At 38.6% G+C, this 25,613-nt stretch overlaps 2 protein-coding genes across 4 annotated transcripts in view; both read right to left on the minus strand.

Annotated features, from left to right (window-relative positions):
• Nucleotides 1–2,255: 2,255 nt before the first annotated feature.
• On the minus strand, nucleotides 2,256–3,654 carry MTERF2 (mitochondrial transcription termination factor 2). The gene has a single exon (XM_028088604.2). The coding sequence runs from the start codon at nucleotides 3,652–3,654 to the stop codon at nucleotides 2,476–2,478; it is 1,179 nt and encodes a 392-aa protein (XP_027944405.1). The 3' UTR covers nucleotides 2,256–2,475.
• Nucleotides 3,625–25,613, minus strand: part of CRY1 (cryptochrome circadian regulator 1) — a 120,085-nt gene continuing 98,096 nt past the window's right edge. The window contains exons 5-13 of one of the 3 annotated variants that reach the window (XM_028088603.2): nucleotides 25,461–25,549; nucleotides 24,744–24,884; nucleotides 24,350–24,661; nucleotides 23,027–23,178; nucleotides 22,593–22,795; nucleotides 22,393–22,488; nucleotides 15,896–15,967; nucleotides 15,717–15,820; nucleotides 3,625–3,692 (exon numbers count right to left, since the gene is read on the minus strand). In XM_028088603.2, the coding sequence (XP_027944404.1) occupies nucleotides 15,717–15,820; nucleotides 15,896–15,967; nucleotides 22,393–22,488; nucleotides 22,593–22,795; nucleotides 23,027–23,178; nucleotides 24,350–24,661; nucleotides 24,744–24,884; nucleotides 25,461–25,549 (1,169 nt within the window). In that variant the 3' untranslated portion in view covers nucleotides 3,625–3,692. Of the gene's footprint in view, nucleotides 3,693–14,129; nucleotides 14,784–15,716; nucleotides 15,821–15,895; nucleotides 15,968–22,392; nucleotides 22,489–22,592; nucleotides 22,796–23,026; nucleotides 23,179–24,349; nucleotides 24,662–24,743; nucleotides 24,885–25,460; nucleotides 25,550–25,613 lie in introns of those variants that run through there. The other 2 variants (XM_088025317.1, XM_028088602.2) reach the window with 2 other exon arrangements.

The following is a 25,613-nucleotide window of genomic DNA, read 5'->3' on the forward strand; positions in this document are numbered from 1 at the left end:
ATTATTGGCCATGCCCTCTTTTCTTGGCAGACCTCTTTTGGTCAATTCCTTCCAGGTGTGGCCAGCCACTACAAATCTATACTTATTTCTGGGCAATCTCATTTAGAGTCGTAGCTTTTTTTTTTTTAATATTTTATTTATTTGACAGAGAGATAGCGAGAGCAGGAGCACAAACAGGAGGAGCGGGAGAGGGAGAAGCAGGCTTCCCACCGAGCAGGGAGCCCGATGCGGGGCTTGATGCCAGGACCCTGGGATTATCACTTGAGCTGAAGGCAGACGCTAAACGACTGAGCCACCCAGGCGCCCTTAGAGTCGTCGTCATAGAAACACAGATGATCCCTGAATATCTCCCGCTCTGACTTCTCACAGTTCCAGACTTTGCCATTTGCCTGTTTGACATCTCTGCTCAGATATTTAGTAGGTATCTCAAAATGAACTACAACTAAGGTAACCGTATAAATGTATAATCTGTTCCAAACTAGGACACTTCTGAGTGGAAGATAAGCACACCACTTATAATTATGTCAGGACAACAAGCGAACTTTACATAGCACATTTCATCTGGGGTATAGACCCAAGTCGTCTTGCTCACCACCAGCTCTGAAACACCACTTTCTTTCCAAAGGTTCCAAAGGTTTCCCATCACACTTAGGGCGAGATCCTGTTCCTTAGATGGACAGGTGACACTCACCCTGTCCCACTCTCCCTGATAGTCCTGCCCCAACTGTTGCTGCCTGTCGTTCTTTTTCTTGAACAAACGTTCCTGTTTAACTTTGGGTGACACCCTTCCTGTGCCTGCGTCTCACCTGTGTAACAGTAAATGGCGGTACTCAACTGTAAGGGCCCTAAAATACAGCACGCCTGGCACCCAGTAGGTGCTACATGGGAGTATCATTCACTACCCTAAGGAACCAAACAGATTTGGATAGTGAGGGTTACTTGCATTTGCTTATTGAAAAAACACATGGCCTGCATTTTTAATAGGTTTTTCATTACTTAAGGCCATGCACACGTAGGATACAGGTGTTTGTCAGAGCCAAATGTTTGGTTGTGTATTTGTTACAAAATTCAAACTCCACAGCTGAAAGCGAGCCAGTCTATATCTGTATAATGTTTATCTTGGACCAATATTTAGAAATAGAAACTTGGAATGCTACTAAAATCGGTACCATCACACACTTTCTCTTTCAGAGCCAGACCTGGATTTTTAGAGTTTTCTAAAAAGCTGCTTACTTCAAATGTATATAAATTAGATCACTTCAGGAGCGCCTGGGTGGCTCAGTTGTTAAGCATCTGCCTTCGGCTCAGGTCATGATCCCAGGGTCCTGGGATCGAGTCCCACATCGGGCTCCCTGCTCGGCAGGAAGCCTGCTTCTCCCTCTCCCACTCCTCCTGCTTGTGTTCCTGCTCTCGCTCTCTCACCCTGTCAAATAAATAAAATCTTAAAAAAAAAAATTAGATCACTTCATATTTAAGGAATTTTACATAAAAATCCCTAAGTTTGTTGTTGGTACTCCTTTGGCATGTCAGGTAAGGATATGGCTTTTCTTTTCTTAAAAGACATTTATTTGAGAGAGAGAGAGAGCATGCAAGAGGGGGACAGGGCAGAGGGAGAGACTATCCAAGTGGACTTCCTACTGAGCATGGAGCCATGAGATCAGGACCTGAGCTGAATCCAAGAGTCGACACTCAACCTATTGAGCCGCCCAGGCACCCCAGGGTGTGGCTTTAAAGCAATCCTTTTTCTATTCACAGGTTTCAACAAGGTCAGATCATAGTAAATCCGGGCTCTATCACTTGGCAGGACTCTCTAAGCTTGTTTCCTCATCTATAAAATGGGGAAAGTAATGAATGCACATAAAAGAGTTCTAGAAGAGGAGATGGTCAGTTTTAAACTAACCACACAAGTAAGCTCTATTCTTTTTGAATGAGAAATACTTGGTTCTCAAAGGCACTCATTTATCCCAACCAAGAGATGAAATCAGCTTTTTCTAAAAAAAAAAAAAAATAGAAGTTTGCTAATTTCACTTAACACTAAGCTACAGGATTCAGACCACAGTAGAATGGTGTTTCAGAGCTGGTGGTGAGGAAGACGACTTGGGTCTATATCCCAGATGAAGTGTCCTATGTAAATAAAAACATATCCATACTTTGAATTAAGGGAGTGCACTTGTCAATTTCTTAGAAATGATTCACTTATAAAGTTATCACTCTGATGTGCCATTCACTAGTACAGGAGTTCTTTGACATAGCAGTTCAAGGTAAAAATTACCAACTTTATTTAAAATAAATGCAGTTTATAGTTTAAAATATAGCAAATGAATCCGAGATTATCTACTCAGAGGTAACTTTAGACACAACTCAGAAGCTAAGTAGTTTCTTAAAATTACTAGTGCCTGTAAACTGCCTGAACCACTTAAGTCTTTGCCCCTCAGCTTCACTCTGCAATGCTAGAAAGCAGCAGCAGTCCCCAAGTTACTCTTCAACATTTAATGGTGCCACAGGGTTAAATAATGGCCTTCCTTTTTTGGCCTGAATTTTGCCAAAGTTAGCCTCAAACTCTTTTTTTGTTCCATTTAGATTTACTAGATGTCCATCCTTTATTCTATAGCCTAGGGAATTCAGTTTCCTTATCCTGTACTGTACTATCTGTGGAGTTAATTCAAGCACCATTGGCGTCTCTTTTATCTGAGCTATGGAAATTCCTTCTTTCAGTAATCCCTGAATTCTCTCTTCCAAAACTGGAACAGAATAGTATAAAATGGCAGGACATTTTAAAACTAATTGCTTCAGGTCATGATCTGTGCATTTAAAAGCATTTTTAGAGAAGGAAATGCTGTTCTGTATACTTCCTGGGCAAAGTTGAAAAAGAAATCCTTTGAGTTTGGATAGAAGCTGGAGAATTTCAGAGTTTGTGAAACCTTGCTGCTGGAGAAATTCTAATGTTTCCTTTATAGCTGCAGAAGAATTTAGCAAAATAAATGGATTTTGGCTTAATAATTTCAGTAACCAAACTTTCATGTTGGCCTCGGAGCCTCCTAAATTTAGATAACTCTCTTGGAGAATACCTATCATTTGCTTATTTTTCTCAATAGGATTATGAAAAATATTAGATGCAGTTGTCAAAAATCTGCTAATGACTACATTTTTGAGTCCCAACTCTTGAAAGAACTGAATGTTCAGCTTCTGGGTTTCCTGGTCCTTAACAGTAAAGAAAGATTCTGGAAACTGTTCTATTAATTTGACTAACTCTTGCTCATTTTTGCAGACCAACTGCCAGAGTTCTCTCTGGGTGTTAAAAGTGGTTGGACTGCAGACAATTGCTTCTGGGCACTGTTCCAAAATACTGCCTATAGCAGCTTCACTGGCACCTAGTAGTTGTAAAACATTTGCAATTTCCTCAACATAGGTTTCATCTTCAAAAAGTACCCATCCTTTTAATCTGCGTATTTTCCTGATGTCCACTGAAAATTTATAGAGGTTTTCCACTGTTCTTTTATTTTCTTTGTTTGACTGACGATCAGTTGTATAGGTGAAGCATGCTAAAGAGGGTCTGTATTTTGAAGCTGAGAGCATCTTTCTGAAAGAACACAGCCTGCGGGGCTGGGAGCTTATCAGCAATTTCCACAGCATGCCGGCAGTCCACTGGCTCATTCCCGCTGTCCTGGGGACTCAGAATGTACTCAGCCTACCTGTAACAAAGAAAACACAGGGTTTAACATAAGGGGCACTGACTTTTAGAATGCAAACATAAATCCGGCTCTAAGCAGTAGACAGAAATAACGTGGATTTAAATTAGACAGGAAAACTGAATTTTGCCAAAGTTAGCTTTTTGTGGAATATTACATATATACTCTTAAATAATTTATAAAGAAACTAACATACCTCTTCACAACTTAGACATCTTATACATTATAAACACATTGTCTATGTGAGCTTTGCCACAACCCTGTGAAGTAATTTCCATTTTACAGATCAGTAGCAAGGCCCTGAAGAGTTCAAAGACCTCAAATGTTACTCTGACACAAATTCCCTTTCCTACAACTCTGTTATGTTTTTCTTTAGGAGACATATTTTACTTCTATAATACACACACACACATATTTTACTTCTATATACACACACACGGTTTCTAAATTTTTTTTTAACATTTTACATTTTCAAGTTTATGTTTAGCTGAAGCAAACACTTATTGGGGAGGGGAGTCATCTCTAATTTTATATTTTAGAGTAAATATTTCTGCTGAATAATTATTATCCAAAGTCAATTTATTTAAAATGAGTTAATAAGTATAAACTTGTTTTATGAGAATTATATAAAAATCCTTTTTATAAATCCAAAATTAAAGTAAGTCTTAGCCAGATAACGTGAGGAATGCTATGTGACTGCCCCAGTGGAGCAATGGGCAATCAAATTAAGTGGAATGGGGACCATACTTTTACAACAGTCTAACCAGCTGTCCCCACTTGACAGCTTGAGGTCCCTAGAGATGGCTATACTGTGCCTAATGCATTATGGACTTCGGCACTATTTTCTTGTTATCTCTGGTAATGTAAACATGCCTAGTTTGTTGTTTTAGCTTTTTTCTTTTTTAAGACTGTATTTATTAGAGAGCATGCACAAATGGGGGAGGAGGAGAGAAGCAGAGGACGAGGGAGAAGCAGACACCCCAGCGAGCAGGGAGCTGACAAGGGGTCAATTCCAGGACCCTGAGATCATGACATGAGCCAAAGGCAGACGCTTAACCACTGAGCCACTCAGGCGCCCCGTTTTAACTTTTAGTAGCTGGGAGTTAAGGGTCGAATTGCTGCCACAAAAGCATTAACTGTTTAGCTAGTCAATAGCCTTCCCTTATTACTTGTAGGTTTGAAGGAAAGTTGAAAAAAGCCATAATCCAATCTCTGCCCTTAATAATGCCATTGCCATATATATCAAGGACTTTTCAGTTTCAAGCCTGTCCTAATGCAAATAAATTGCTATTCTCTAAGGAAAAATAAAAAGTAACGATGTTCTCAGTTTGGTTTACCATTTGTAATAATAGCTCATTGTTAGTGCCCATGGTGTCCCAAATAATTGTACGCACAGTTTCTGTTTTACTACTGGTGGTTCAACCAGAGTTTTGTTCATATAATTCCTAATACCAGTTTCCTTTAGAGGATTCCTAATTAAGCTATTTTAAAATTTCTAGGAGGACCATGGATTTTAACAGTAAGGAGGAGATACTACATAATGAGGATGGGTACATGCAGATCTAATCTGGAGCCCCATACTCCACAGTCTTGGGCCTCAACATCTGTACCACAAGCTGGAAGAAGCGTGGGCTCTGTCGCCAAAATGTCCATGCTCAGTCCTGGTTCTAATTTATGGGGTCATCTTGGGAAAGCTACTCAGCCTCAGATTAAGTCAGTAAACAAGTAGTGATTAGAACAGTACCTCACAGTAAATGTTCAATAAGTATGACTACTAATAGTACCATCTGTAAAAGGGAAAGAAAATACATAAACTTTACAGGGATACTGTGAGTCCAATACTTTGCACAGGTACATAGTAAGCACTCAATAAATAGTAGCCATTACTAGGAAATACCTGGAGCTAAAATTCTTGTACTAATACAACTTTAGATTGTATTTTAGAAGTACATTATTTACAAAGAATAAGTGAAAATTGTGAAAACTGTATTTTAAATGCTTTGGTTGTCCCAAATAACTGTTTATAAAAGCAATACACTCTCACTAAAGGGAATTTGCCAAATTCTGAAAAGAATAAGGAAGTGGAAGAGTCCTTCACAACTGTGCATATCTGATATACATGTCTTTTTTTTCTGATTCTTGTCCCTTTTGTTTTAATTTTTAAATACATAAAGCAAGGCTCCCTTGTATATGAGAAATAGGGTCTTAAGCTCAGCCTACAATCTGAAACTGTGAAGACTCAGAATTTTTCTTGAAAATGTCTTAAGCAGGCACCACACTAAATACTGATACAAGGTCTTCCAGGAAGGCTAGCACAGCAAGGGGTTCCTCAGCACTGAAGGAGATCCCGGTGTTTGGTTAAACACCAGATGAAGTTATTAGGCTTAGTGTGGGGGTTACACTATACAAAATGACAGATTAAATGTTAGCACCACATGGACCACGGAAAGATGCTCCTGCCCAATGAGTCTGAGGGTAAAGTAGGCCATCTCACATTTCCTGCTTACTCCAGGATGAACCATCATGTGCCTCGTGAGTTGTCCCACAATTAACGCTATCTTGCTCTTTCTTACTCTCTCTGATGAGCAAACACAGTTGACTGCAAAAGTGAAGAGCACAAATGTTGTGACTCCTCTATAATCAACACAAATTATATATACATTGATTTACTTCATGCACTCTAAGTATCTAAACTTGGCATCAAAAACACTCTATAAACATTTAAAATGAGTACATGACATATGACAGATACACTGTAATTCTGTAATTCATTCCCTAAGAATGAGTATTTGGGCTATTGGTAGTATTTGTTATATGCTGATTATCTGTCCACATTTCATCATTTTTTAGGATGAATCCCTAGGAGAATTACTGAAAAAGAGATGTGGGAACATTTGAAGAGCTAGGTTGTTAATTTACTATCCAGAAAAAAGATCTCAGTTGCCCTTGTCACAAGCAGTATGACTGGTTCATCAGTTTTAATTCTGATATGTGAAAAATGAACACAGTACTAATTTAACTCCATTTTCTTCTATTAATGAGGCTGAGCTTAATGAATTATTTTGGCCATCTTTATTTCCTTTTGTGAGTTAACTATTCCTGCCTTTTTAAACAGCAATCTTTCTGTTTTTTAAAAACTGACTTATATAAATTCTTCATATAGTAAAAAAAAATCCTCTTGTTTTTGGATTTTCTCCAATTCTCTTTCAGTTGTTAATGGTATATTCCAGCATTGCCAAAGTGGTTATATTTTTTTTTTTATTGTGGTAAGGTATAAATTTCCATTTTAGGTATACAAATCAGTGGCATTAAGTAAATTCACAAAGTTGTACAACCTCTACCACTATTTCCAGAACATTTTCATTGCCCCAAACACAAACTCTGTTCCCATTAAACAATAACTCCCCATTCCTTCCTCCTCTCAGCCCCTGGTAACTTCTACTTTCTGTCTCTAGGGATTTGCCTATTCTTGGTACTTCATATAAGTGGTCATACAATATTTGTTCTGTTGCATTTGGCTTGTTTCACTCGGCATAACATCTTCAAAGTTCGTACATAGTATAGCACATGTCAGAACAAAGTGGTTAATTTTAAGCGGTCAAGGGTCATGGAAGTTTCCCTCTTCTTGATGATTCCTACTGCTTTTACGCACCACATGGTCAGATAAAAATTCATCCATATGTCCTATATTTTTCTTTGATTTTAAGAAGTTAGCTCTTTAATTCACTTGAAATTTCCGTTGTGAGCTGAAAGCCTAAATAGATTATCAATACTTTAGCTATCTCCAAGCACTGTTTTTGAACAATCCTTTCCTTCCCCATGATTTGTGAGGTCTCCTTTACTACACATTAAATGTAGCTTTTGATTCTACCTAGCCTCCGTCCTCACTCTCCTGATATTTTGCAATTCCCTGAATGAGCCAGGAGGCTAATTTCTTTGCTGCAAACTCGGCTCCCTCTGCCAGACCATTCTAAAACAATCTCTGGGTCAATGCACTCTTGCATACCCCCAAAACGATGTCAAATCTCCTCAGCTTGGACCTCCAGCTTCTCCCGACCCCTACTCCACTCTCATCCAATGCTCTCGCCTTTCCTCTGTACAAAGAAAGGAGAGCAACTCATCACACCAAACTTAAACCTTCTGCTATCTCCCCTTTCCTACAATTACACCTTTCAGCATCCAGGGTAATCCCTGCTTCTGTACTGATCCCAACCTCTCTGGCCTGAACAGAGAGCCTCCAGAGCCCTTTTTTCTCATATACTCACTCCTTCAGCTGTATCCTTCCCTCTGGGGCTCCCACCCTTCAGCTCAATGGAAGTTCTCACTGCCACTCCAGCTAAAACCCTATCTTCTCTTACCCTCAGTTAATTCTTGCAGATCCTTCTCTCTCTCCAATTCCTCTCCTCCTACTTATATAGATCCCAATAAAGACAATTCCCATGTGATTAGAGCCAATGAGGTCTGTTCATTCCTGTCTCTTCTGACCTCTGCAGCTTTCAGCATAGTCAACCACTTTCTCCATGAAATACTCTCTCACCTGATTTCCAGGACTTCCCACTCTCAGTTCTCTTCCCCCTCTTGCTACACTCTCACTTCCCTTTATCTCCTTTGCAGGCTCATCTTCAAAGCTTGATTCTAGACCCTCTCCTCTTCTTACCTTACAGTTTCTCCTCAGAGATCCTGTCCTCATCCAGGGCTTCAGTTAATCACTTAGGCTTCTCTCCAACTTCTTCTCAAAATGTGATCTTGTCACCTCCCTGCAATAAACTTTTCAATGGCACTTTAGGATAAAGACATAAAACAAAATACAAATGCCTTACACCATGGTCTAAAAGGCCTCTCTGTCTGGGCTCTGTCACTACCCGAATCTGTGCCCATCTGCCCCACCCCCAACCCTACCAGCCACACCAGTTCTTTTCGGTCCTTGGTGCTCTGCCTGTTCCCACCCCAGGGTCTTTGAAGGCTGAGGGCTGTTCCCATGCCCAAAGTGGCCCTAACTCCTAGGTCTGAGTGTCACTCTCTCAGGGAAACTTCCCTGACCATCTTGAATAGACGAAGTCTCCCATCCCCATTATAGGCTCTCATGGCACCAGGACTGCTCCTCTGTGCCACCTGTCATAGCTGCAGCTGTTCATGTGTTGTTTCTGTCTCACCCTCCAGGAGGGCAGAGACTCGTCACCACCATGTTCCAATGAATTGCTTCCCTACCCTTCACTTCACTGGCATTGCTGACTCTAGGAGGCATTCCTAGACAAGGAGAATCTTTGTGTGTGCTCTCCCACTGCATCTTGCTCTTAACCTTACTGTAGCACTTAAACTCCTGTAAAGTTCTTCATCCATTCAACCAGAGGTTTTTCTTTTTTTTTTCTAAGCTCATGCTGTGTTGTCAGGCATTACGTCAGATACTAGCTGTTCCGCTAAAATGTTTCTTCATAACTTTGGATCACAGACCCACTGGAGAAACCGGTAAGAGCCACAGACTCTCTTTCCAAAAAGAAAAAAAAGAAAAGACCTGTACTCACAACATTTGCAAAAGATTTTACCAGGATTCATGGGCACCCTGCAGCCCAGCTATAAACAACCTGTACTAGATTGCAAGCACTGGGAGAGCAGGGTCTGAGTTCTGTTCTTCTCTGTCCCTTGTACCCAGCAAAGAACTTGGTCCACAGAGGAACAAAATAAGTATCTGTCAACTGAAACTGAATGAACAAATCCAGTTCATGAGGCAGCCTAAGGTAGTGTGTAAAACTGTGGTCTGTATGGACTTAATTCCTGATCATTGGTTGTGTTGTGACATGGGAAAGTCACATCATCTCTCTGTGCCTCAGCTGGAGTGTCAGGAAAATAGGGACACTACATTCTGGGTGACTGTGAAGACTACACTGAGGTAATACCATAACCACCTACAGAGTACTCAGAAAAGTTATTAAATCACCACAAAAACCCATTTTAAAGATGAGGAAACAGATGCAGGTAAAATAACCTGCCCGAGGTTGCTCAGCTAACAAAGGGCAGACCTTGGATTCAAACCCAACACCTTGGCTCCAGAGTACAGCTTTTACCCTGTGTCCTACACAGCAATGCTCTGGGCAAATGTTTGTTAAATCACAACGTGGTCTATTCCCATATACTTGATGCTTCTTAAGCATTCTTGAGATAAGTTCACTTCTGGAATATGCACAATTTTCATACTTAATACAGTCTGCTCTACAACACCAGTAATAATTCAATTAAGTTCTACTTTTATAACATGTATGATCTGCTGACAGTTTCAAATTAACCCTAATGTTTATAAATAAGTAAAAACGAGGACCAAAGGAAGATCTCTGGGAATGATTAACAGCCACACAACCATCTTGTGGGGCCTGCGCTTATCCAGAGGAACTTCTGACCTATGGCGCCTGGGCATTCGCCCAGGCCAAGGAGGCTGAGCAGCTGGCGGGGAGTCCCGTTTCTCGGTGCGCAACCCCGGACCCCTGCCTGTTGGCCACTGTGCTGCTGGTGAGGCTCCCCCCCGGGGGCGGAGAAAGGGGTGCGACTCACCTGTCCAATCCGTGCAAGACGCAGTGAGTCCCGGATCCCCCGCTCCGTCCTTCCTCCCTCCCCCCGCCGAGGTTCCCCGAGGCCCGCCGTCTTCCCGAGGCCTGGGAAGAGGGGTCAAGGTCCCGAGACTAGGGTCCCACCAGGGTCGCTAGTTTCTCTCAACGCTACCGTCCCGGCCCCCTGCCCCTCTACCCGCAGCCAATCACGGCACAGGAGACCCGTGAGCCCCCACACGTACGCCTCCTCAGTCTCAACTCAGCCAATCAAGGTGCGGGACGCAGGCCATGCGCCCCCTCACGCAAGGCGGGGCTGAGCGACTGAGGCGGGCAAGCGTGGGAATCGGCGTCCCCGGAAACAGCCGGGTGCAGCAATTATTGAGCCTGGCATTTTCAGTCTTTCCTTACCAGCTTTTAGAAAATTTGGGAGTTCCGGTCGTTTTGTCCCTTGGGGAATGTCACTAGCCCATAAGAAAAAACGTAAAAGTAACTCAGAAACCGCTGTATCTTGAAGCTATAGCCATTCAGAATTCCCAAAATAATTTGATAAAGAACTAATTTACAATAAATAAATAATAAATAAATAAATATATATATATATATATATATATATATATATATATATATATATTTCAAAAAACAAAAAAACCTCTTTGGAACATAGCTAGCCTTAATGCTACCCATCCCACCCGCCCCCAGTAGTGAGCGACTGTGTCTTGATATGTCTTTAAAAGCCTCCCCCTGCCACTTTCGCCTAAATACTTGCCTTTTCCGATAAAGTGCCCAGTGATTTACATTCTAATTATTACCAGTGATGCCAACCTCATAAACTAATTTCTCCTTAAAGCCAGTCCCAATGTCTATCCCATTTATTCTTATATTTATCTATCAATCAACAAATACTTACGGTATGCCTATTAAGTTCCAAGCATGTGAAACAGCAATGAGAAGACAGCAGTGGACAAGACAAGGGGGAATAAAGTACATTCCCGGTCCTGATGGAGTTTACATGTAGGACAGTGAAGGACAAAGACATTAACAACCGATAACATGATTAATCCCAACTAGAGTTAAATGTTTCCAAAGACAGGGTGCCCCGACCCTGCCTAGTTGTCCTACGCTCCTGTATAGAGTTGGGAGTCCGGAAAGCTGTGATTTTCCCAGGCTGGAGATCTCTCCCTTCATGGGTTTCACAGCACACTCTGCACAGTTCTAACAGCCTGAACACACACCACCGTAATTCTTCCAGACTGCCCTCTCACTTTGTGAACCCCTTGTGGAAACTTACGGATTTACTTTCCTATGAACAATATTTGGCACATTATAGGAACCCAGGAAATGCTAACTGGAGTCTAGCCTTAATACTCAGTTTGTGCTCAATAGGCTTTTTGAGATGGACTGACATTTGCACTTTAATTACACTGAGTAGCAGCAAGAATCCTAGCTCTTTATCGCAAGATCAACTCTGATTTCCGGGACATTCTAGAATTAAATGAGTAGTTCATGTGTATGAAGTCAGGGATGCTTGTCCAGTAACCCTTCTCCTTCTGAGTGATCCTTATATAAAAATCCTATTATTCATGGCTTTATTGAACACTTTTTCCTGCAATTCAAGGATCTGGGACCTGGATTAACCAAAATGTTTCACTGCAGAGTAGGATACAGAGAAGGGAAGGCAGTTAAGGAATGTAAACTCAAGCACCTTAGAACTGCATGCTGCAATCACTGGTCAGGAGGAAGGGAGTACACATGTACACTAGGGTGCTGGCAGCTTAGCTTGTACGAGGGCTCCACATAGCTGTATAAGAAATGGTAATACATATGATCATGTGCACTGTAATCAAAACTTGAAACTGACCAAGTCAGCTATGCCAACTGTATTAAATAAATGCTACCTAAAGATTTTTCCATTCCAAGTATTTAGTGAATTTCTAGGGCAATGCAATCAGAAAAAAAGCACTTGGATGGAGAAATGGAAAAAAGAAGCCAGTATTATGGATATTACCTATAAGAAAATTACAAACATGTTTGAAATTGTGGGAAGATCCTGAAGTTTCTAGTACTTAAGGGATGTATTAAAAATATACTGGGGCGCCTGGGTGGCTCAGTCGGTTAAGCTTCTGCCTTCGGCTCAGGTCATGATCTCAGGGTCCTGGGATCAAGCCCCATGTCGGGCTCTCTGCTCAGCGGGGAGTCTGCTTCTCCCTCTCCCTCTGCTGCTCCCCCTGCTTGTGCTCTCTCAAATAAATAAATAAAATCTTTAAAAAAATATACTGTTATCAGTCTTTTATATCCCAATTTTACTAATTTATTCCAAGTGAATGTAAAAGCATAAAAACTTTGTATGTGTTCTTTCAAGTTTCCTTTCCTCAACTCAGTTTTTCCAAGTTGCAGAACAGAACAGGTTTTGTTAATAAGATTTCAAGATATATTTCCCGAATGAATATAAGGTCTTAAATCCCTCAACCACCAGCACGGTTTTCAGAACACTAACCCTTCTGGTTAGGGGAAAACACTGTATTCAAATATCTGCTCACCTGGAATACACTAATACCTGTCTTTCCCTTTCAGTGGTTCTCTTTAGTTACAATTTAGACCAAACTGAACAGGCTTTCCAAAAAAAACCCCTAAAAGCCAAAATCCCCCTACATTTAAAAGTAAAGTATCAGTGTCTATGCTGAAACAATGTTCTTTTACTAAAATATTTATTCATATTAAAACTGAATCTTTTAGGGGCGCCTGGATGGCTCAGTCTGTTAGGTGTCCGTCTTGATCTCTGCTCACGTCTTGATCTCAGGCCCAGGAGTACAAGCCCCACATTTGGCTCCACACTGGGCGTGGAGCCTACTTAAAAACAAAAAAAACAAAAAACCAAAAAACCCTGAATCTTTTATTCCCCTGGATGATGATGGCAAATCCCAGGTCTATGAATTTCTCAATGCTGTACAGTACAATCAGGTCCAAGGAGTAGGTTGCTAAATACAAGCATCATGAAAAACAATTAAAATATCACTCCTTATTAACAGTGGTGAAAGAAGATAAAACATTTTTTTTCTTTTCTCAGTAATGGAACTTATCAATCAGTGTTAATTCATTATTCAAGATGCTTTTTAAAATGGGCATCATATAAAAATATGTTACTGTTTTTGGATTTTAGACTCAAATTATTCTTAAGTTACCTTTAAATACAATTATCACACTGAACATCTATCACAACTAAGACTGGGAAAATAAAAAACAAAACAAAACACTGGTTATAATTCCAAAAGGAAAAAACTAGCCTACGAGAGACAGGAATGGGATAGTAACAGTAATGAGAATAACAACAGCTAACCACAGCTGCAGCGTACAGTTGGGCAGACTATGCAACTGCATGATCCAGGGAGCTATAAAGCATGGCAGCCCTGCAGCTAACACTTATTGATTAACCTGCCACATGCCAGGCACTGTTATGAGCATTTCATATGTAGTATAAAGCAGATACTACTCTCATCTCCATATCATAAATAAGAAAAAAGAAGGCACAGAAGGTTAATAACTTGCCCAAGATCTCAAATGAGTGGCAGAGCCAGGCCTTTGGCTCCAGAGCCCACATTATTAACTGTAGTGACTAACTCATAGTTATAAGCCCCATTATCTGAAATAACCTCTTTGGTTTTAAATCTTTCTTGCAGATAGGTATTATAAAAAGTAGAAAGCATCTGGAAGTTAGTAATCTTATTTGGAATAATTTTGAAAAATACTATATTACTAAATAAATGGGAGATGTTCCTTCATCCAGAATGGTTACGTGTGGTTTATAGACTCTGTCTCTGATTTGTAATCACATCTCACAGAACAATGCTCTCCCCCTTAACTAAAACAAAAACTTAAAAAGAAAAAACAACCACCACCAAGTACACAAGATTCCATATATGCGTATACTTTAATAACAAGGTCACTTAGCTGTAAATGAACAAAGGGAGACAAGGAGAACTTAACACATGATACTTCCACAGATTTGGGTCAAAACAGGCATACATGAAGATTTAAAACATATACTGTCTATGTTAACAGAGGCTATAACTACCAATTTTGATTGCGTACATTTTCTAAAACATTATTATCAAAGAATGTAAAGTTAGATCAAACAATGGTATCAAGAAAATTTTGCCCTAAAATTTTAACAAAGTCTTTTTAAGAAAGTCTAAAAACCTATTTTCCCACATTGACTCTCAAAACTTTGATTTTTATATCAGAATATCAGTTTGCCACTTTAACTTTTACCATACATGAAAAATTATCAAAAATATATTGATGGGTCTATATTAATTGTGACTGTTTATATTTACATTAAGCAAAATTTTTACCAAGTTATTTATATACAAATTACCATTTGTCCTATGTGAAATTCATTAAAAAGTTTAAAACTATAGAAATGTCATTAGAAACAATGCATTTCAAAATGTAACTGCTTTCCATCAATGAAGAACATCATTTTTAAAATAATTTAACTGAAAAAAGTAGTGCACTCCCCACCAATTTCAGCTGCAACAGTATTCCTCCTGAATGTTTTCTGTGATATAAGGGGGAAAAAAAAAAACTGGGTAAAGTTTGCAAGGAATTAAAAGATAAAAATTTGATGAGTGTTTACTGATCTTATCGTCAACAAATGTACAGTCTAATTAGGGTTGGTGCTAAAAAAACAGCAATTTTTTTAAACTTCTACTTTTTATTATTGCTGTTCATATATATATTATTACTGAAGTATAACTGACAGACAATATTATATTAAGTTTCAGGTGTACATCATACTGATTCAACAATTCTATATGTTACTCAATGCTCAACATGATAAATATAATTAGCAGTACTTTAAAAAATGCAAACAGTTTAAGATAACTGAAGAAACATCTTTTAAAACTGGTAAATGTACTGTTTTAGATACTTTTCATATAAACTTAAATCATAAAACAGTATCCCACATCCAGTTCAACTGAATATAGCCATGGCTTTTTGATACCTTTAAAAAGGGCCAATATTAAAAAAAATTAAACTATTCCTGAACTGGAAAGAATTTAGATTTCAGAAGTATCACAACAGATAAAAGAAACTTATAAACATTTAAGAGGCAAAGATTTGGGGAAAAGTTCATAAAGAGATTATGTTAATACCACTAAAATAAAAAGTCACTTTGTTTTAAACTCATGGTCACATAGTAAGGAATTGAAAAAGATGTCTTTTTCTGAGAAAAAACTTGAGCACAACATTATTACTTTTTCAAATTTAAAGATCATCAATTAAGATGACCATAAAACTAAGTGCAATTTGTCCAGTAGAGATGAACTTCTCTTATCTAAGAATTAACTGATTTTTAACAATCACTGAAAAACTTAAGTCTCAGTTTCTCTAGTTTGAAAAAAAATGATTAGCTCCATTTTGGAAATTGTCTTAATTTATGTTGATCACACACTACACTAAAGCAAGAAATAAGGTCTAAAATATTTACCTAATTAGTGCTCTGTCGCTGGACCTTAGGACCGATGCTCTGAGTGTCCTCTTCCGCGCTAGGACGTTTCCCACTGCTGAGACCAGTGCCCATGGAGCTTCTTCCTACATATTTAAATAAATGTATGTTTAAGATAGGAATGGTAAAAAGAACAGTATGCTCAAATGCTTCGTTCTTACCTTGCTTTAATAGGTGAGTTTGCTGACTGTCCCCATGAGCATACTGTAAAATACCAGTCCCTTGAGAGCAACCTGTTAGTATTTGAAACATAGTAAAATTACTTAAATCCCAAGTCGTATGTATTAAGACAACAAACCTAATTTTTAGTAATAGTAAGGGCATTTATGCTTTTCAGGACTAAACCTCAATCCTTCATATGAACCAAAAATCACATGCCCAAATCAGGAAAATTTAAACTTAAGGTCATAGAAATGTTGACTTTGGGTTCAAAGGCAAAATCACTGATAATCATTTTCTAAAAAACATTCCTTTACTGAGTAACAATTAGACCCTTGACCCTGGAAGCAAAATACAGAGCAACAGTGAGCTATATATCGTCCTTCCCCTTCTGTCCCTTTAGCCCACGTTCTTCCCTCAGTGCCTGTCCAAAACGTATGTCCTTGGGGAGAAGTGAAGGAGGGTCTGCGGATGAGAATTAAACAATTCAAAGCACACAAAGAGGAGGAAGTACAAGGTGGCAGTTACCTAGCCTAAGCGATTACATTAACCCCTCTAAAAAGAAACAACATTACAGGAGAATGGGTTGGCACAGAAAGTAGGTTCTAGAGTAACATTTTTGTCAGTGTGTACAGATTATGGACAAATATGAACATTCTAGCCCCTACAGAGAAGTCACCTCATGGTCTGAACAAGGCAATCTACTTATTTTTTATTGTAATTTCATGCTCATCAAGTTCCTCTGGATAAAGAATTCAGCTTTTCAGGTACTCAAAATTGGGAAAGTGAATGTCCTGATCAGGGATGAGGGCTTCCATCCCTGGAAAGGGATACCTCCACCATAAATAATAAACTAGTGTTCTCTGTTGAAACATAGATTTTTTAAAGATTAAATTTATTTGTCAGAGAGAGAGCGGGGAGAGAAAGAGAGGGAGAGAGCACAAGGAGGGAGAGTGGCAGGCGGAGGTAGAAGCAGGCTCCCCCACTGAGCAGGGAGCCCGATGCAGGACTCGATCCCAGGACCCTGGGATCATGACCTGAGCCGAAGGCAGCCGCTTAACCGACTGAGCCACCCAGGCGCCCCTGATATTTTAAATTACATGGTTTTGTGTGTGTGTGTGTGTGTGTGTGTGCTGATTGATTCATTTAGGGGGTAGTGCAGAGGGAGAGAGAGAATCTTAAGCAGGCTCCACAACCAGTGTGGAGCCTGATGCAGGGCTCACTCAATCTCATGACCCTGAGATCATGACCTGGGCCAAAATCAAGAATCGGATGCTTAACTGACTGAGCCACCCAGGTGCCCCTAAATCACATGAGTTTTAAACTTCTAGTCTGCCAGTCACAGGATGGTCACCTCTAATTATACTAAAAACACTCAGTTCTTGGACTTGTTGAAGATCAGATTCTGGACTATAGCAAATTCACCACTGAATGGTGCTATTCCTGGTTTTACCATCAGCAGGGCTTCCCCCAATAGTGATAATTGCTGTCTTGCATTATTGTACAAGATTATTTAAAACTTCACACAACAATGTGAATGTACTTAATTCCACTGAATTGTACATTTAAAATGGTTAAACGCTAAGTTTTATGTTACACATATTTTGCTATCAAGAAAACTTCAACAGGGGCACTTGGGTGGCTCTGTCGGTTGAGCATTGGACTCTTGGTTTCTGCTCGGGTCATGATCTCGAGATCGAGCCCTGCATCAGGCTCCCCACTCAGCAGGGAGTCTGCTTGGGATTCCCTTCATCTCCCTCTGTCCCTCCCCCTGCTCACATACACATTCTCTCTAAAATAAATAAATTAAAAAAAAAAAGGAAACTTCAACAAATACATTTTCAATTATCATATTTAGTCGTATCTTATACATTTGTTGAGTGCTCCTTTATGCTAGAGATTATACTAGGTACTAGGGATACAAATATTACTAAGACATGAGGTCTTGTCTTCAAGGGGACTGTGAAGTCCAAGTAGAAGGTGACAGATACATAAAACCACTAAGTACAAATAAGTGTTATTATAATGGCTCTGGGATGGAAGTTGTTACAGCATACAATGAAGACACTGAGGAAGGAAAAGTCAATTTTACTGGAAGATTCAGAGGTAGGCTAAATCACAGACTAGTCACCTCATTTTCTCAACTTCATCAATTTTATTCCTCTTCCAGTTCTAAGACAAATGAGAATAATCTCATAAAAAAAAAATACTGAGTGAAAGCAGCCAGATACAAAAAAGAATACAAACTACAGGATTCTATAAAGTTCAAAAATGGGCAAAAAATTATAGTATTAGAAATCAGGAGAATGATTACTTTTTTAAAGATGAGGGGGTAAATTAATAAGCTCAATAAATACATTCAGAATTTCCTTAAATAGCAGTTTATTTCTTTAGAGAGTTAAATAATAAGCAGGCACTTAGAATCTTCCTGTGTCCCTAAATTCATGAATATCTCAACTACCTATAACTTCCCCATAAAAATGCAGTAAATTGGGGCACCTGGGTGGCTCAGTCATCAAGCATCTGCCTTTGGCTCAGGTCATGATCCCAGCATCCTGGGATGGAGCCCCACATAGGGCTCCCTGCTCAGTGGGGAGCCTGCTTCTCCCTCCCCCTGCTTGTGCGTGCTCTCTCTCTCAAATAAAGATTTTATTTATTTATTTGAGAGAGAGAGACAGAGATAGTGAAAAGAGAGCATGAGTGGGGAGGAGAGGGAGAGCAGGAAGCCCAATGGGGTTCGATCCCAGGACCTTGGAATCATGGTCTGAGCCAAAGGCAGACACTTAACTAACAGAGCCACCCAGGTGCCCCAAATAAATAAAATGTTTTAAAAAAATTCTAACTCTAAGCTACTGTGGGGGGAAAATGCATAGAAAAGATATTCAAAGGAAACATACCAAAATTTAATAGTAACTATCTCTACTGGATGGAACTGTGGGTGATTTTTATTTTTCTTCTTTTCTATTTTTCTGAATTTCCTAAATTGTATATAGTGAATTGGTTTTTTTTTAAGCAGTTTTGAGGTGTAATTTACATAACATAAAATTCACCTGTTTTGAGTATACAGTTCAATAAATTTTAGTAAATTTACAGAGTGTGTAATCATTTGCACAATCCAGTTTTAGAACATTTTCATGCCCATTGCATTCATTCTCATTCCTACCCCTAAACCTAAGGTAACCATTAACTTACTTCATTTTAAAGAAATGCCTTTTCTAGATAATTCATATAAATGGAATTGTGCAGTATGTGGTCTTTTATGTCTGGATTCTTTAACCTCACATAGTATTTTTGAGGTCTATCCATGTTGTAGCATGTACCAGCACTTTATTCCTTCTTATGGATTAATATTCCATTGAATGGATGTGCCACATTTTGACTATTATAAGTAAAGCTATCATAAACATTCTTATGATTCTTAAGACTTTGTGTAGATATATGTTTTCATTTCTTTTGGATAGATACTCAGGAATGGAATTTCTGGGTTATATGCTAAATTTATGTTTAGCTTTTAAGAAACTGCCAATCTGTTTCCCAAAGTGGCTGTACCATTTTACAGACCACCTCTCAACAACATATGAGGGTTCCAGTCTCTTCACATCCTCCATAACACTTGTTATTGTCTGTCATTTTTTAGATACTCGAGTGGGTACAGGGTAACAAACTCACCCAAGTTTGTCCGGGATTTTTCAAGTGTTAGCACTGCAAGTCTCATGTCTCAGGAAACCCCTCAATCCCAGGTAATCAGTGATAGTTGGTTACCCTCAGTGGGAAGTCTCTTAGTGGTTTTGATCTGCATTTCCCTAAGGACTAATAATGTTGAAAGGGTATTTTTAATAGAAAAAAATTAAATAAATACAAACATATTACTATTGTAAAGAGATTGTGATTTGTTTTATTGTAAGAACAAAAATACTGGGGCGCCTGGGTGGCTTAGTCATTAAGTGTCTGCCTTTGGCTCGGGTCATGATCCCAGGCTCCTGGGATCGGGCCCCGCATCCGGCTCCCCACTCTGCGAGAAGCCTGCTTCTCCCTCTCCTGCTCCCCCTGCTTGTGTTCCCTCTCTGGCTGTCTCTCTCTCTGTCAAATAAATAAAAATAAAATCTCTTCAAAAAAAAAAAAAGAACAAAATACTTCAAGTCATCTGTGTACAAGTTATAAAGAATCTTGCCCTTTGATATGCCTTGTGAGACACTGTAAAATAAAAGTCTACAAACAGGGTTAAGTAGAGGGTATAAAGGGATATGCTTCAGAAATATCCAAGTCCTTTCAAATGGAACAGAAACTAGAGGGAAGAGAAATGCTTAATAGCATAGTCCAAATCCTCAGGATTGTTCCACAATCACTCCCATTTCCAGGTCCACAATGCTTTCTCCTTCATCTGCCTACCCAAATGCTACCCCATCCCACCATCTTCCAAGAAAACTTCTGTAGTTTTCCTTCAGCTCTCAATGACTGTTTCTTTTCTTATTGCATGTGGAAGCAGCATCTTACAATTTATAATTTTTTTCATTTGTGTTTCTCTTCCCCCCATTTACACTTGAAAGCCTCACAGCACCTAACTACAGAGTGTGTTACAGGCAACTATTTACATGATTAGAGTACTTCAAGATTTATTAATCCTATTATATCATAAAATATCATGTATATCTGTAAAGCAAAATTATTCCAATTCAACTTGCTACCATGGTTAGTTTTTGCAGATAACTCCAAATAATGAATACAGATTTGAGTGGACCAAGAAGCAGTATGAACCATCACTATCCATTAGTTGGGTATCTGGAACCTGTTGCTTCCTACCCTTCTGTTACCTGCCTGTTATTTATGTGCTTCACAGAACTTCTGTCCCTCAAATTCATGTATGGACAGAGGAAGCAGGCTGTGAACTGAACAAGGGATCTGACAAAACTATTGAATTGATATCCTGATGGAAGTTCAAAATGTAGCTCTGAGAAGAACACGTCTGAAGTATACTGCCATCACTGACCTACTACCAGACCGCTAAGTGAGACACGTTCCAGTAAAAAAATGCTTTATCTTTTAAACACTATATATGGCATTACATTTGCGGGGGGGGGGGCAATAAGAACTTCTGAACTAGTCAGACCTGGATCTGAATTTTAGCTCAACTACTTACTAACTGTGGGATTGGGATCTTGATTAAGTTACCTAACCTTTCTTGGCCTATTTCCACCACCACCTCCCCAGATTATTGTGAGAATGTGGCCAAAAATCCCCTTGTACTGGGCATAAGGTAGATAGTCAAAATGTGAGTGCTCTGTTCCTTTCTCTTTAATCTAATTGTTGGAGAAAAAAAATATATGCTCTCAAAAGGATACCGAGTATTTCTGAATAAGAAAGTTCAATTTTTTAAAGGTTTTGTTCTCAATATCAATTTTAAACATGTGACTTTTTGGAAAAAAATAAGCATTCCTCAAATGCTGCCTTGTTTTTAATCAAATTAATTAGCCTCATGATATTTTGGTTAGAACCTTTAAAAACTGATACAATGATTCAAATTTCCAGTACTGGCTTCTTGACATTATTAATATCATACATTAAGAATATATGTGGCAACAAAGTATATATCATATGGAAAATCACTACAAACAAGACTAGAAGGAAAAACTCATGTGCAAAAAGACTATAAAGGCCCTATGTATGTGTATGATAAATCTTTTGACCATATTCACAGGACCACTGACCTTAACTAAATACCTTATACCTGATATGTACCTAAAGAAAGTACAAAATAATGAGCCTTCAGAAAATGGGATATTTGAGTTTCATCTTACCCTTAAAATTGCCCTCCTCAATATCATGCAGCCATCAAAAAAAAAAAATGAAATCTTGCCATTTGCAACGACATGAATGGAACTAGAGGGTATTATGCTAAGTGAAATAAGTCAATCAGAGAAAGACAAGTATCATATGATCTCACTGATATGAGAAATTTGAGAAACAAGACAGAGGATCATAGGGGAAGGAAGGGAAAAATGAAACAAGATGAAACCAGAGAGGGAGACAAACCATTAGAGACTCTTAATCTCAGGAAACAAACTGAGGGTTGCTGGAGTGGAGGGGTTTGGAAGGGATGGGGTGGCTGGGTGATGCACAATGGGGAGGGTATGTACTATGATGAGCGCTGTGAATTGTGTATGACTGATGAATTACAGACCTGTGCCCCTGAAACAAATAATACATTATATGTTAATTAAAAAAAATTGCCCTCTTCATTCAGTTTGCAAGATCTTTACTTTGAGCTAAATTCTACTACATGTAATGATGCTTTCCATCTCCAAAATGTCACTAATGGAATGACGGGTGTGTGTGTGTGTGTGTGTGTGTGTGTGTGTGTGTGTGTGTGTGTGTGTGTGTGTGTGTGTGTGTGTGTGTGTACATGTATGCAGAAAAAACATTATAGTGAGCTTTAATAAAAAATATATTTGATTATTAATCTCTTTATGTGGCTAAGTACAAAAATTTCCTTTTCACTTACTTCCACTGCTGCTACAACCTGGAATATTTTCTCCAGAAGAATACCCCATGAGGCCTCCATTCCCATTAGGATTAGAAGGCACTGATGCAAGAAGACCTAAAGGGAAAAAATTTCCTATTAAATTATGATCAAGATCAAATTCAAGGATAGGTACATAAACACCTGCCAAAGAAACAAACCAAACGTAATTAATGACATACCTAGTCCTCTATATCGTGAAAGCTGCTGATAGATCTGCTTCATCCTCTCAATATTCAAACGGCTTGCCTCAGCATGATTCACCATTGGTTTAGGATAATTAACTCCTATCAAACATTTGGCTACCTTTTGGATACCTTCTGGTGCATTCCAGGGATCATAGATATATTTTGCAGGGAAACCTCTTAGTACAGGCAAATAACGCCTTTTGGGAGAAGGAAGAAAAATTATTAATAAAATGAACTACAAGCAAATTATAACAAACTATTAGCTATGAATGACCAAAATCAAGTCAATACCATTTAATGATTTGTTTACCTATCTCCTCATCTCTGCTGCCCATCATGAGTGGGGAAAACCTTAAGTGTTGCTTAAACATGAAAAGCTCTTCCTGGATTAGTTATTCCAAACTGAATAATAATCACCCTTGATTTACCTGATATAGTCTCCATTGGGATCTGTTCTCCTACCAAAACCAACAGGGCAATAGCAGTGAAAAAACTGTTGGAAAAAGGAACTACAAGACAGCCACATCCAACTTCCAGCATTTATGCTCCAATCTGCATCAAGCAATAATTCTTCAAATACCTTCAGAAGTAACAGTAACCAATTAGTTTGTACACATATAATTCTCAAAGCAAGCATTTTCCAGGTCTCTGTAGATCAAAAGTCAAGGCAAAGAAAATCTAGCACAGAACTGTAAAATTAAACATTCCAAAGTTAGCCTCCTTGTCAGTGTTCTGTTCTGTAATGAGTTATTTCAGGGAAAGAAAAAGGTCAGTAATATAAGTGAATTAACCTTTCTAGTCTTTGCTGTGTTACTGGGGGGGGAGGGTAAAATAATGACTCAAGTCACTGATTCAATTAAAAAAGGGAAGAAAAAAAGCAGTAAATACTTTCAAGAAAGGAAAGATGCTATCAAATAAATCACTAACAAAAACTGAGAAGCCTGGTATACTGGCCTACATATAGGGAGCACCCAAATAAAAATGACTTTTAAAAATGCACTCGTGAAAAAATCCAAAAAAACAAAAAATACACTAGTGAAAAAGCACACACAAAAAAAGCACTAGCATTACAGAGTTTAAATTTGGAATTCCTTGACCAAAAGGGAAAAAGATTTAAAATGCCTTTTTATAAAATTCATTAAGTGTTTACTATACATCCACCTCATGTACAACTTTGTACAAGGAAATACAGGAGATGCAAAAAAAAAAAGAAAGGGATCAGAAATGGTCCTTGGATAGGGGAAATATATGATATAGACAGGAAGGTAAAACAAGTCCTATTATATATAACCACAAGATGATGTCACAAAATGTAGTATGCTTCACTTTACATAATCATTAAAAAGTTATAATATAGTGAGGCAAAATGATATATATTTTAAATTTTATAATATAAATTCGTGATTTCTAAGAATTCTTGGGCAAATCTTTTTGTAACAGAAATGATCATCTATAAATATGTTAATCCAATGAGTCCAGAGTGTTAAACCTTATAGTTCCCTCTATGGCTAGGCTGGTTCAGTCTCTGAAATGACTTGAGGTTATAATCAAACCAGTTTTCACCATTTTTCCTGTCTGATTACACCATTCTGCTCTCAATGAGTGTGCCTGTATTAGGGAAGTAAATTCTTTACCTGCTGAGAAAAATTAGACTATAAATGAATCTAAGTAACAGACAACTTCTAGGAATTGTTTTAATAAGGTATAGGCTCAAAATAAGACTCTGCTACATTAGTTAGAAGAATACTCACCTTCATTCCTTCTTCCCAACTAATCCACAGGTCACCTCGGGTCAGGAAGCAAGCCACTGCATGTCTGGCTAAATGGTGAATCCAACCCTCCTGACGAAGCTGTGTCATGATGGCATCAATCCATGGAAAGCCTGTCCGGCCTTCTGCCCATTTTGCTAAAGCCTCAGGATTCTTATCCCAAGGAATCTGAACACAGATGGGATTTCCTTCCATTTTATCAAAGCGTGGATTATTTGTTGCTGCTGTATAGAAAAATTCACGCCATAACAGTTGCCCATAAAGGGAAAGGGGAGGGGAACTGTTCTTCTTTACCTAAGGTTAAAAAGCAAAGAAGTATTACCAGCAATTTTTTAAAGAAGTATTTTGAAAAATTAGCTTCAGTTTTAGGTAATACCTTTTTGTAGAGATCTGTTAGCTTGAAGTAAAATAGTCGACATGACAAACAACCAAATCGGAGATAAGGGCTGAGTCCAGTAGGGCTAGCAAGCAGGGAATTTGCATTCATTCGAGGTCTTTCAAAGTTTGCTACCCAAGCCTGAAAACACACAGAGAGAATTATGCTGGCTAATTGCCTTTTCCATTTTAGAAGAGTGTTTAAAACTGACATACTTTTTTTTTAAAAAGTTACATAGTTCTTGGGGAATAAAATTTTATTATCCCAGTCACAAACACGTTTTAATAAACACAACAGAATAAAAGTGAGCATTCTTTTGTTTCAGCCATCCTCATGTAGCACATACTCATGTGAAATAAATTATCTTCAAATTCCTAACACCAAGCTGAGACACTTACAACCTATCTCCTTGACACTGAGGTAAAGGTGAAACAGAAGAACTTTATCTTAGCTTCAAAGTTATGGTCATCAGATACCAGCTTACACAGAAAGAACAGAAGAGATAGTATTGGTAGTAGCTAAAGAAGAAATAGCAGAGGAGGAAAAACGTATTTAAATGAGGCGATGGTTGTTAATTTTCAAACACTTAGGTCTATGCTATTTTAACTATTTCTCTCAATTCTTCTTTTCAACAGACTATTTTTAGTTTTTAAAAAAGAGTGAAATTATTTTTTAAATGCCAGTTTGGAAATACAAGCATGACCTATATTATCATACTTTTCTTTCCAAATGCCTTTCCAAACGTGTAAGTGCTTCAGTTTCTCCGCCTGGCCATACTGCAGAGGGCAAGCCATCTGTATCAAAACCTAAAAAAAAACAAAACAAAACAAAAACAGAAAAAAGAAAAAGATATTCTTCTGTAACTAAAAT

Source organism: Eumetopias jubatus, unplaced genomic scaffold (genome assembly GCF_037043125.1).
Source record: "Eumetopias jubatus isolate StellerSeaLion01/CBP00866 unplaced genomic scaffold, mEumJub1_p1.0 scaffold_8, whole genome shotgun sequence".
Classification (NCBI taxonomy): Eukaryota; Metazoa; Chordata; class Mammalia; order Carnivora; family Otariidae; genus Eumetopias; species Eumetopias jubatus.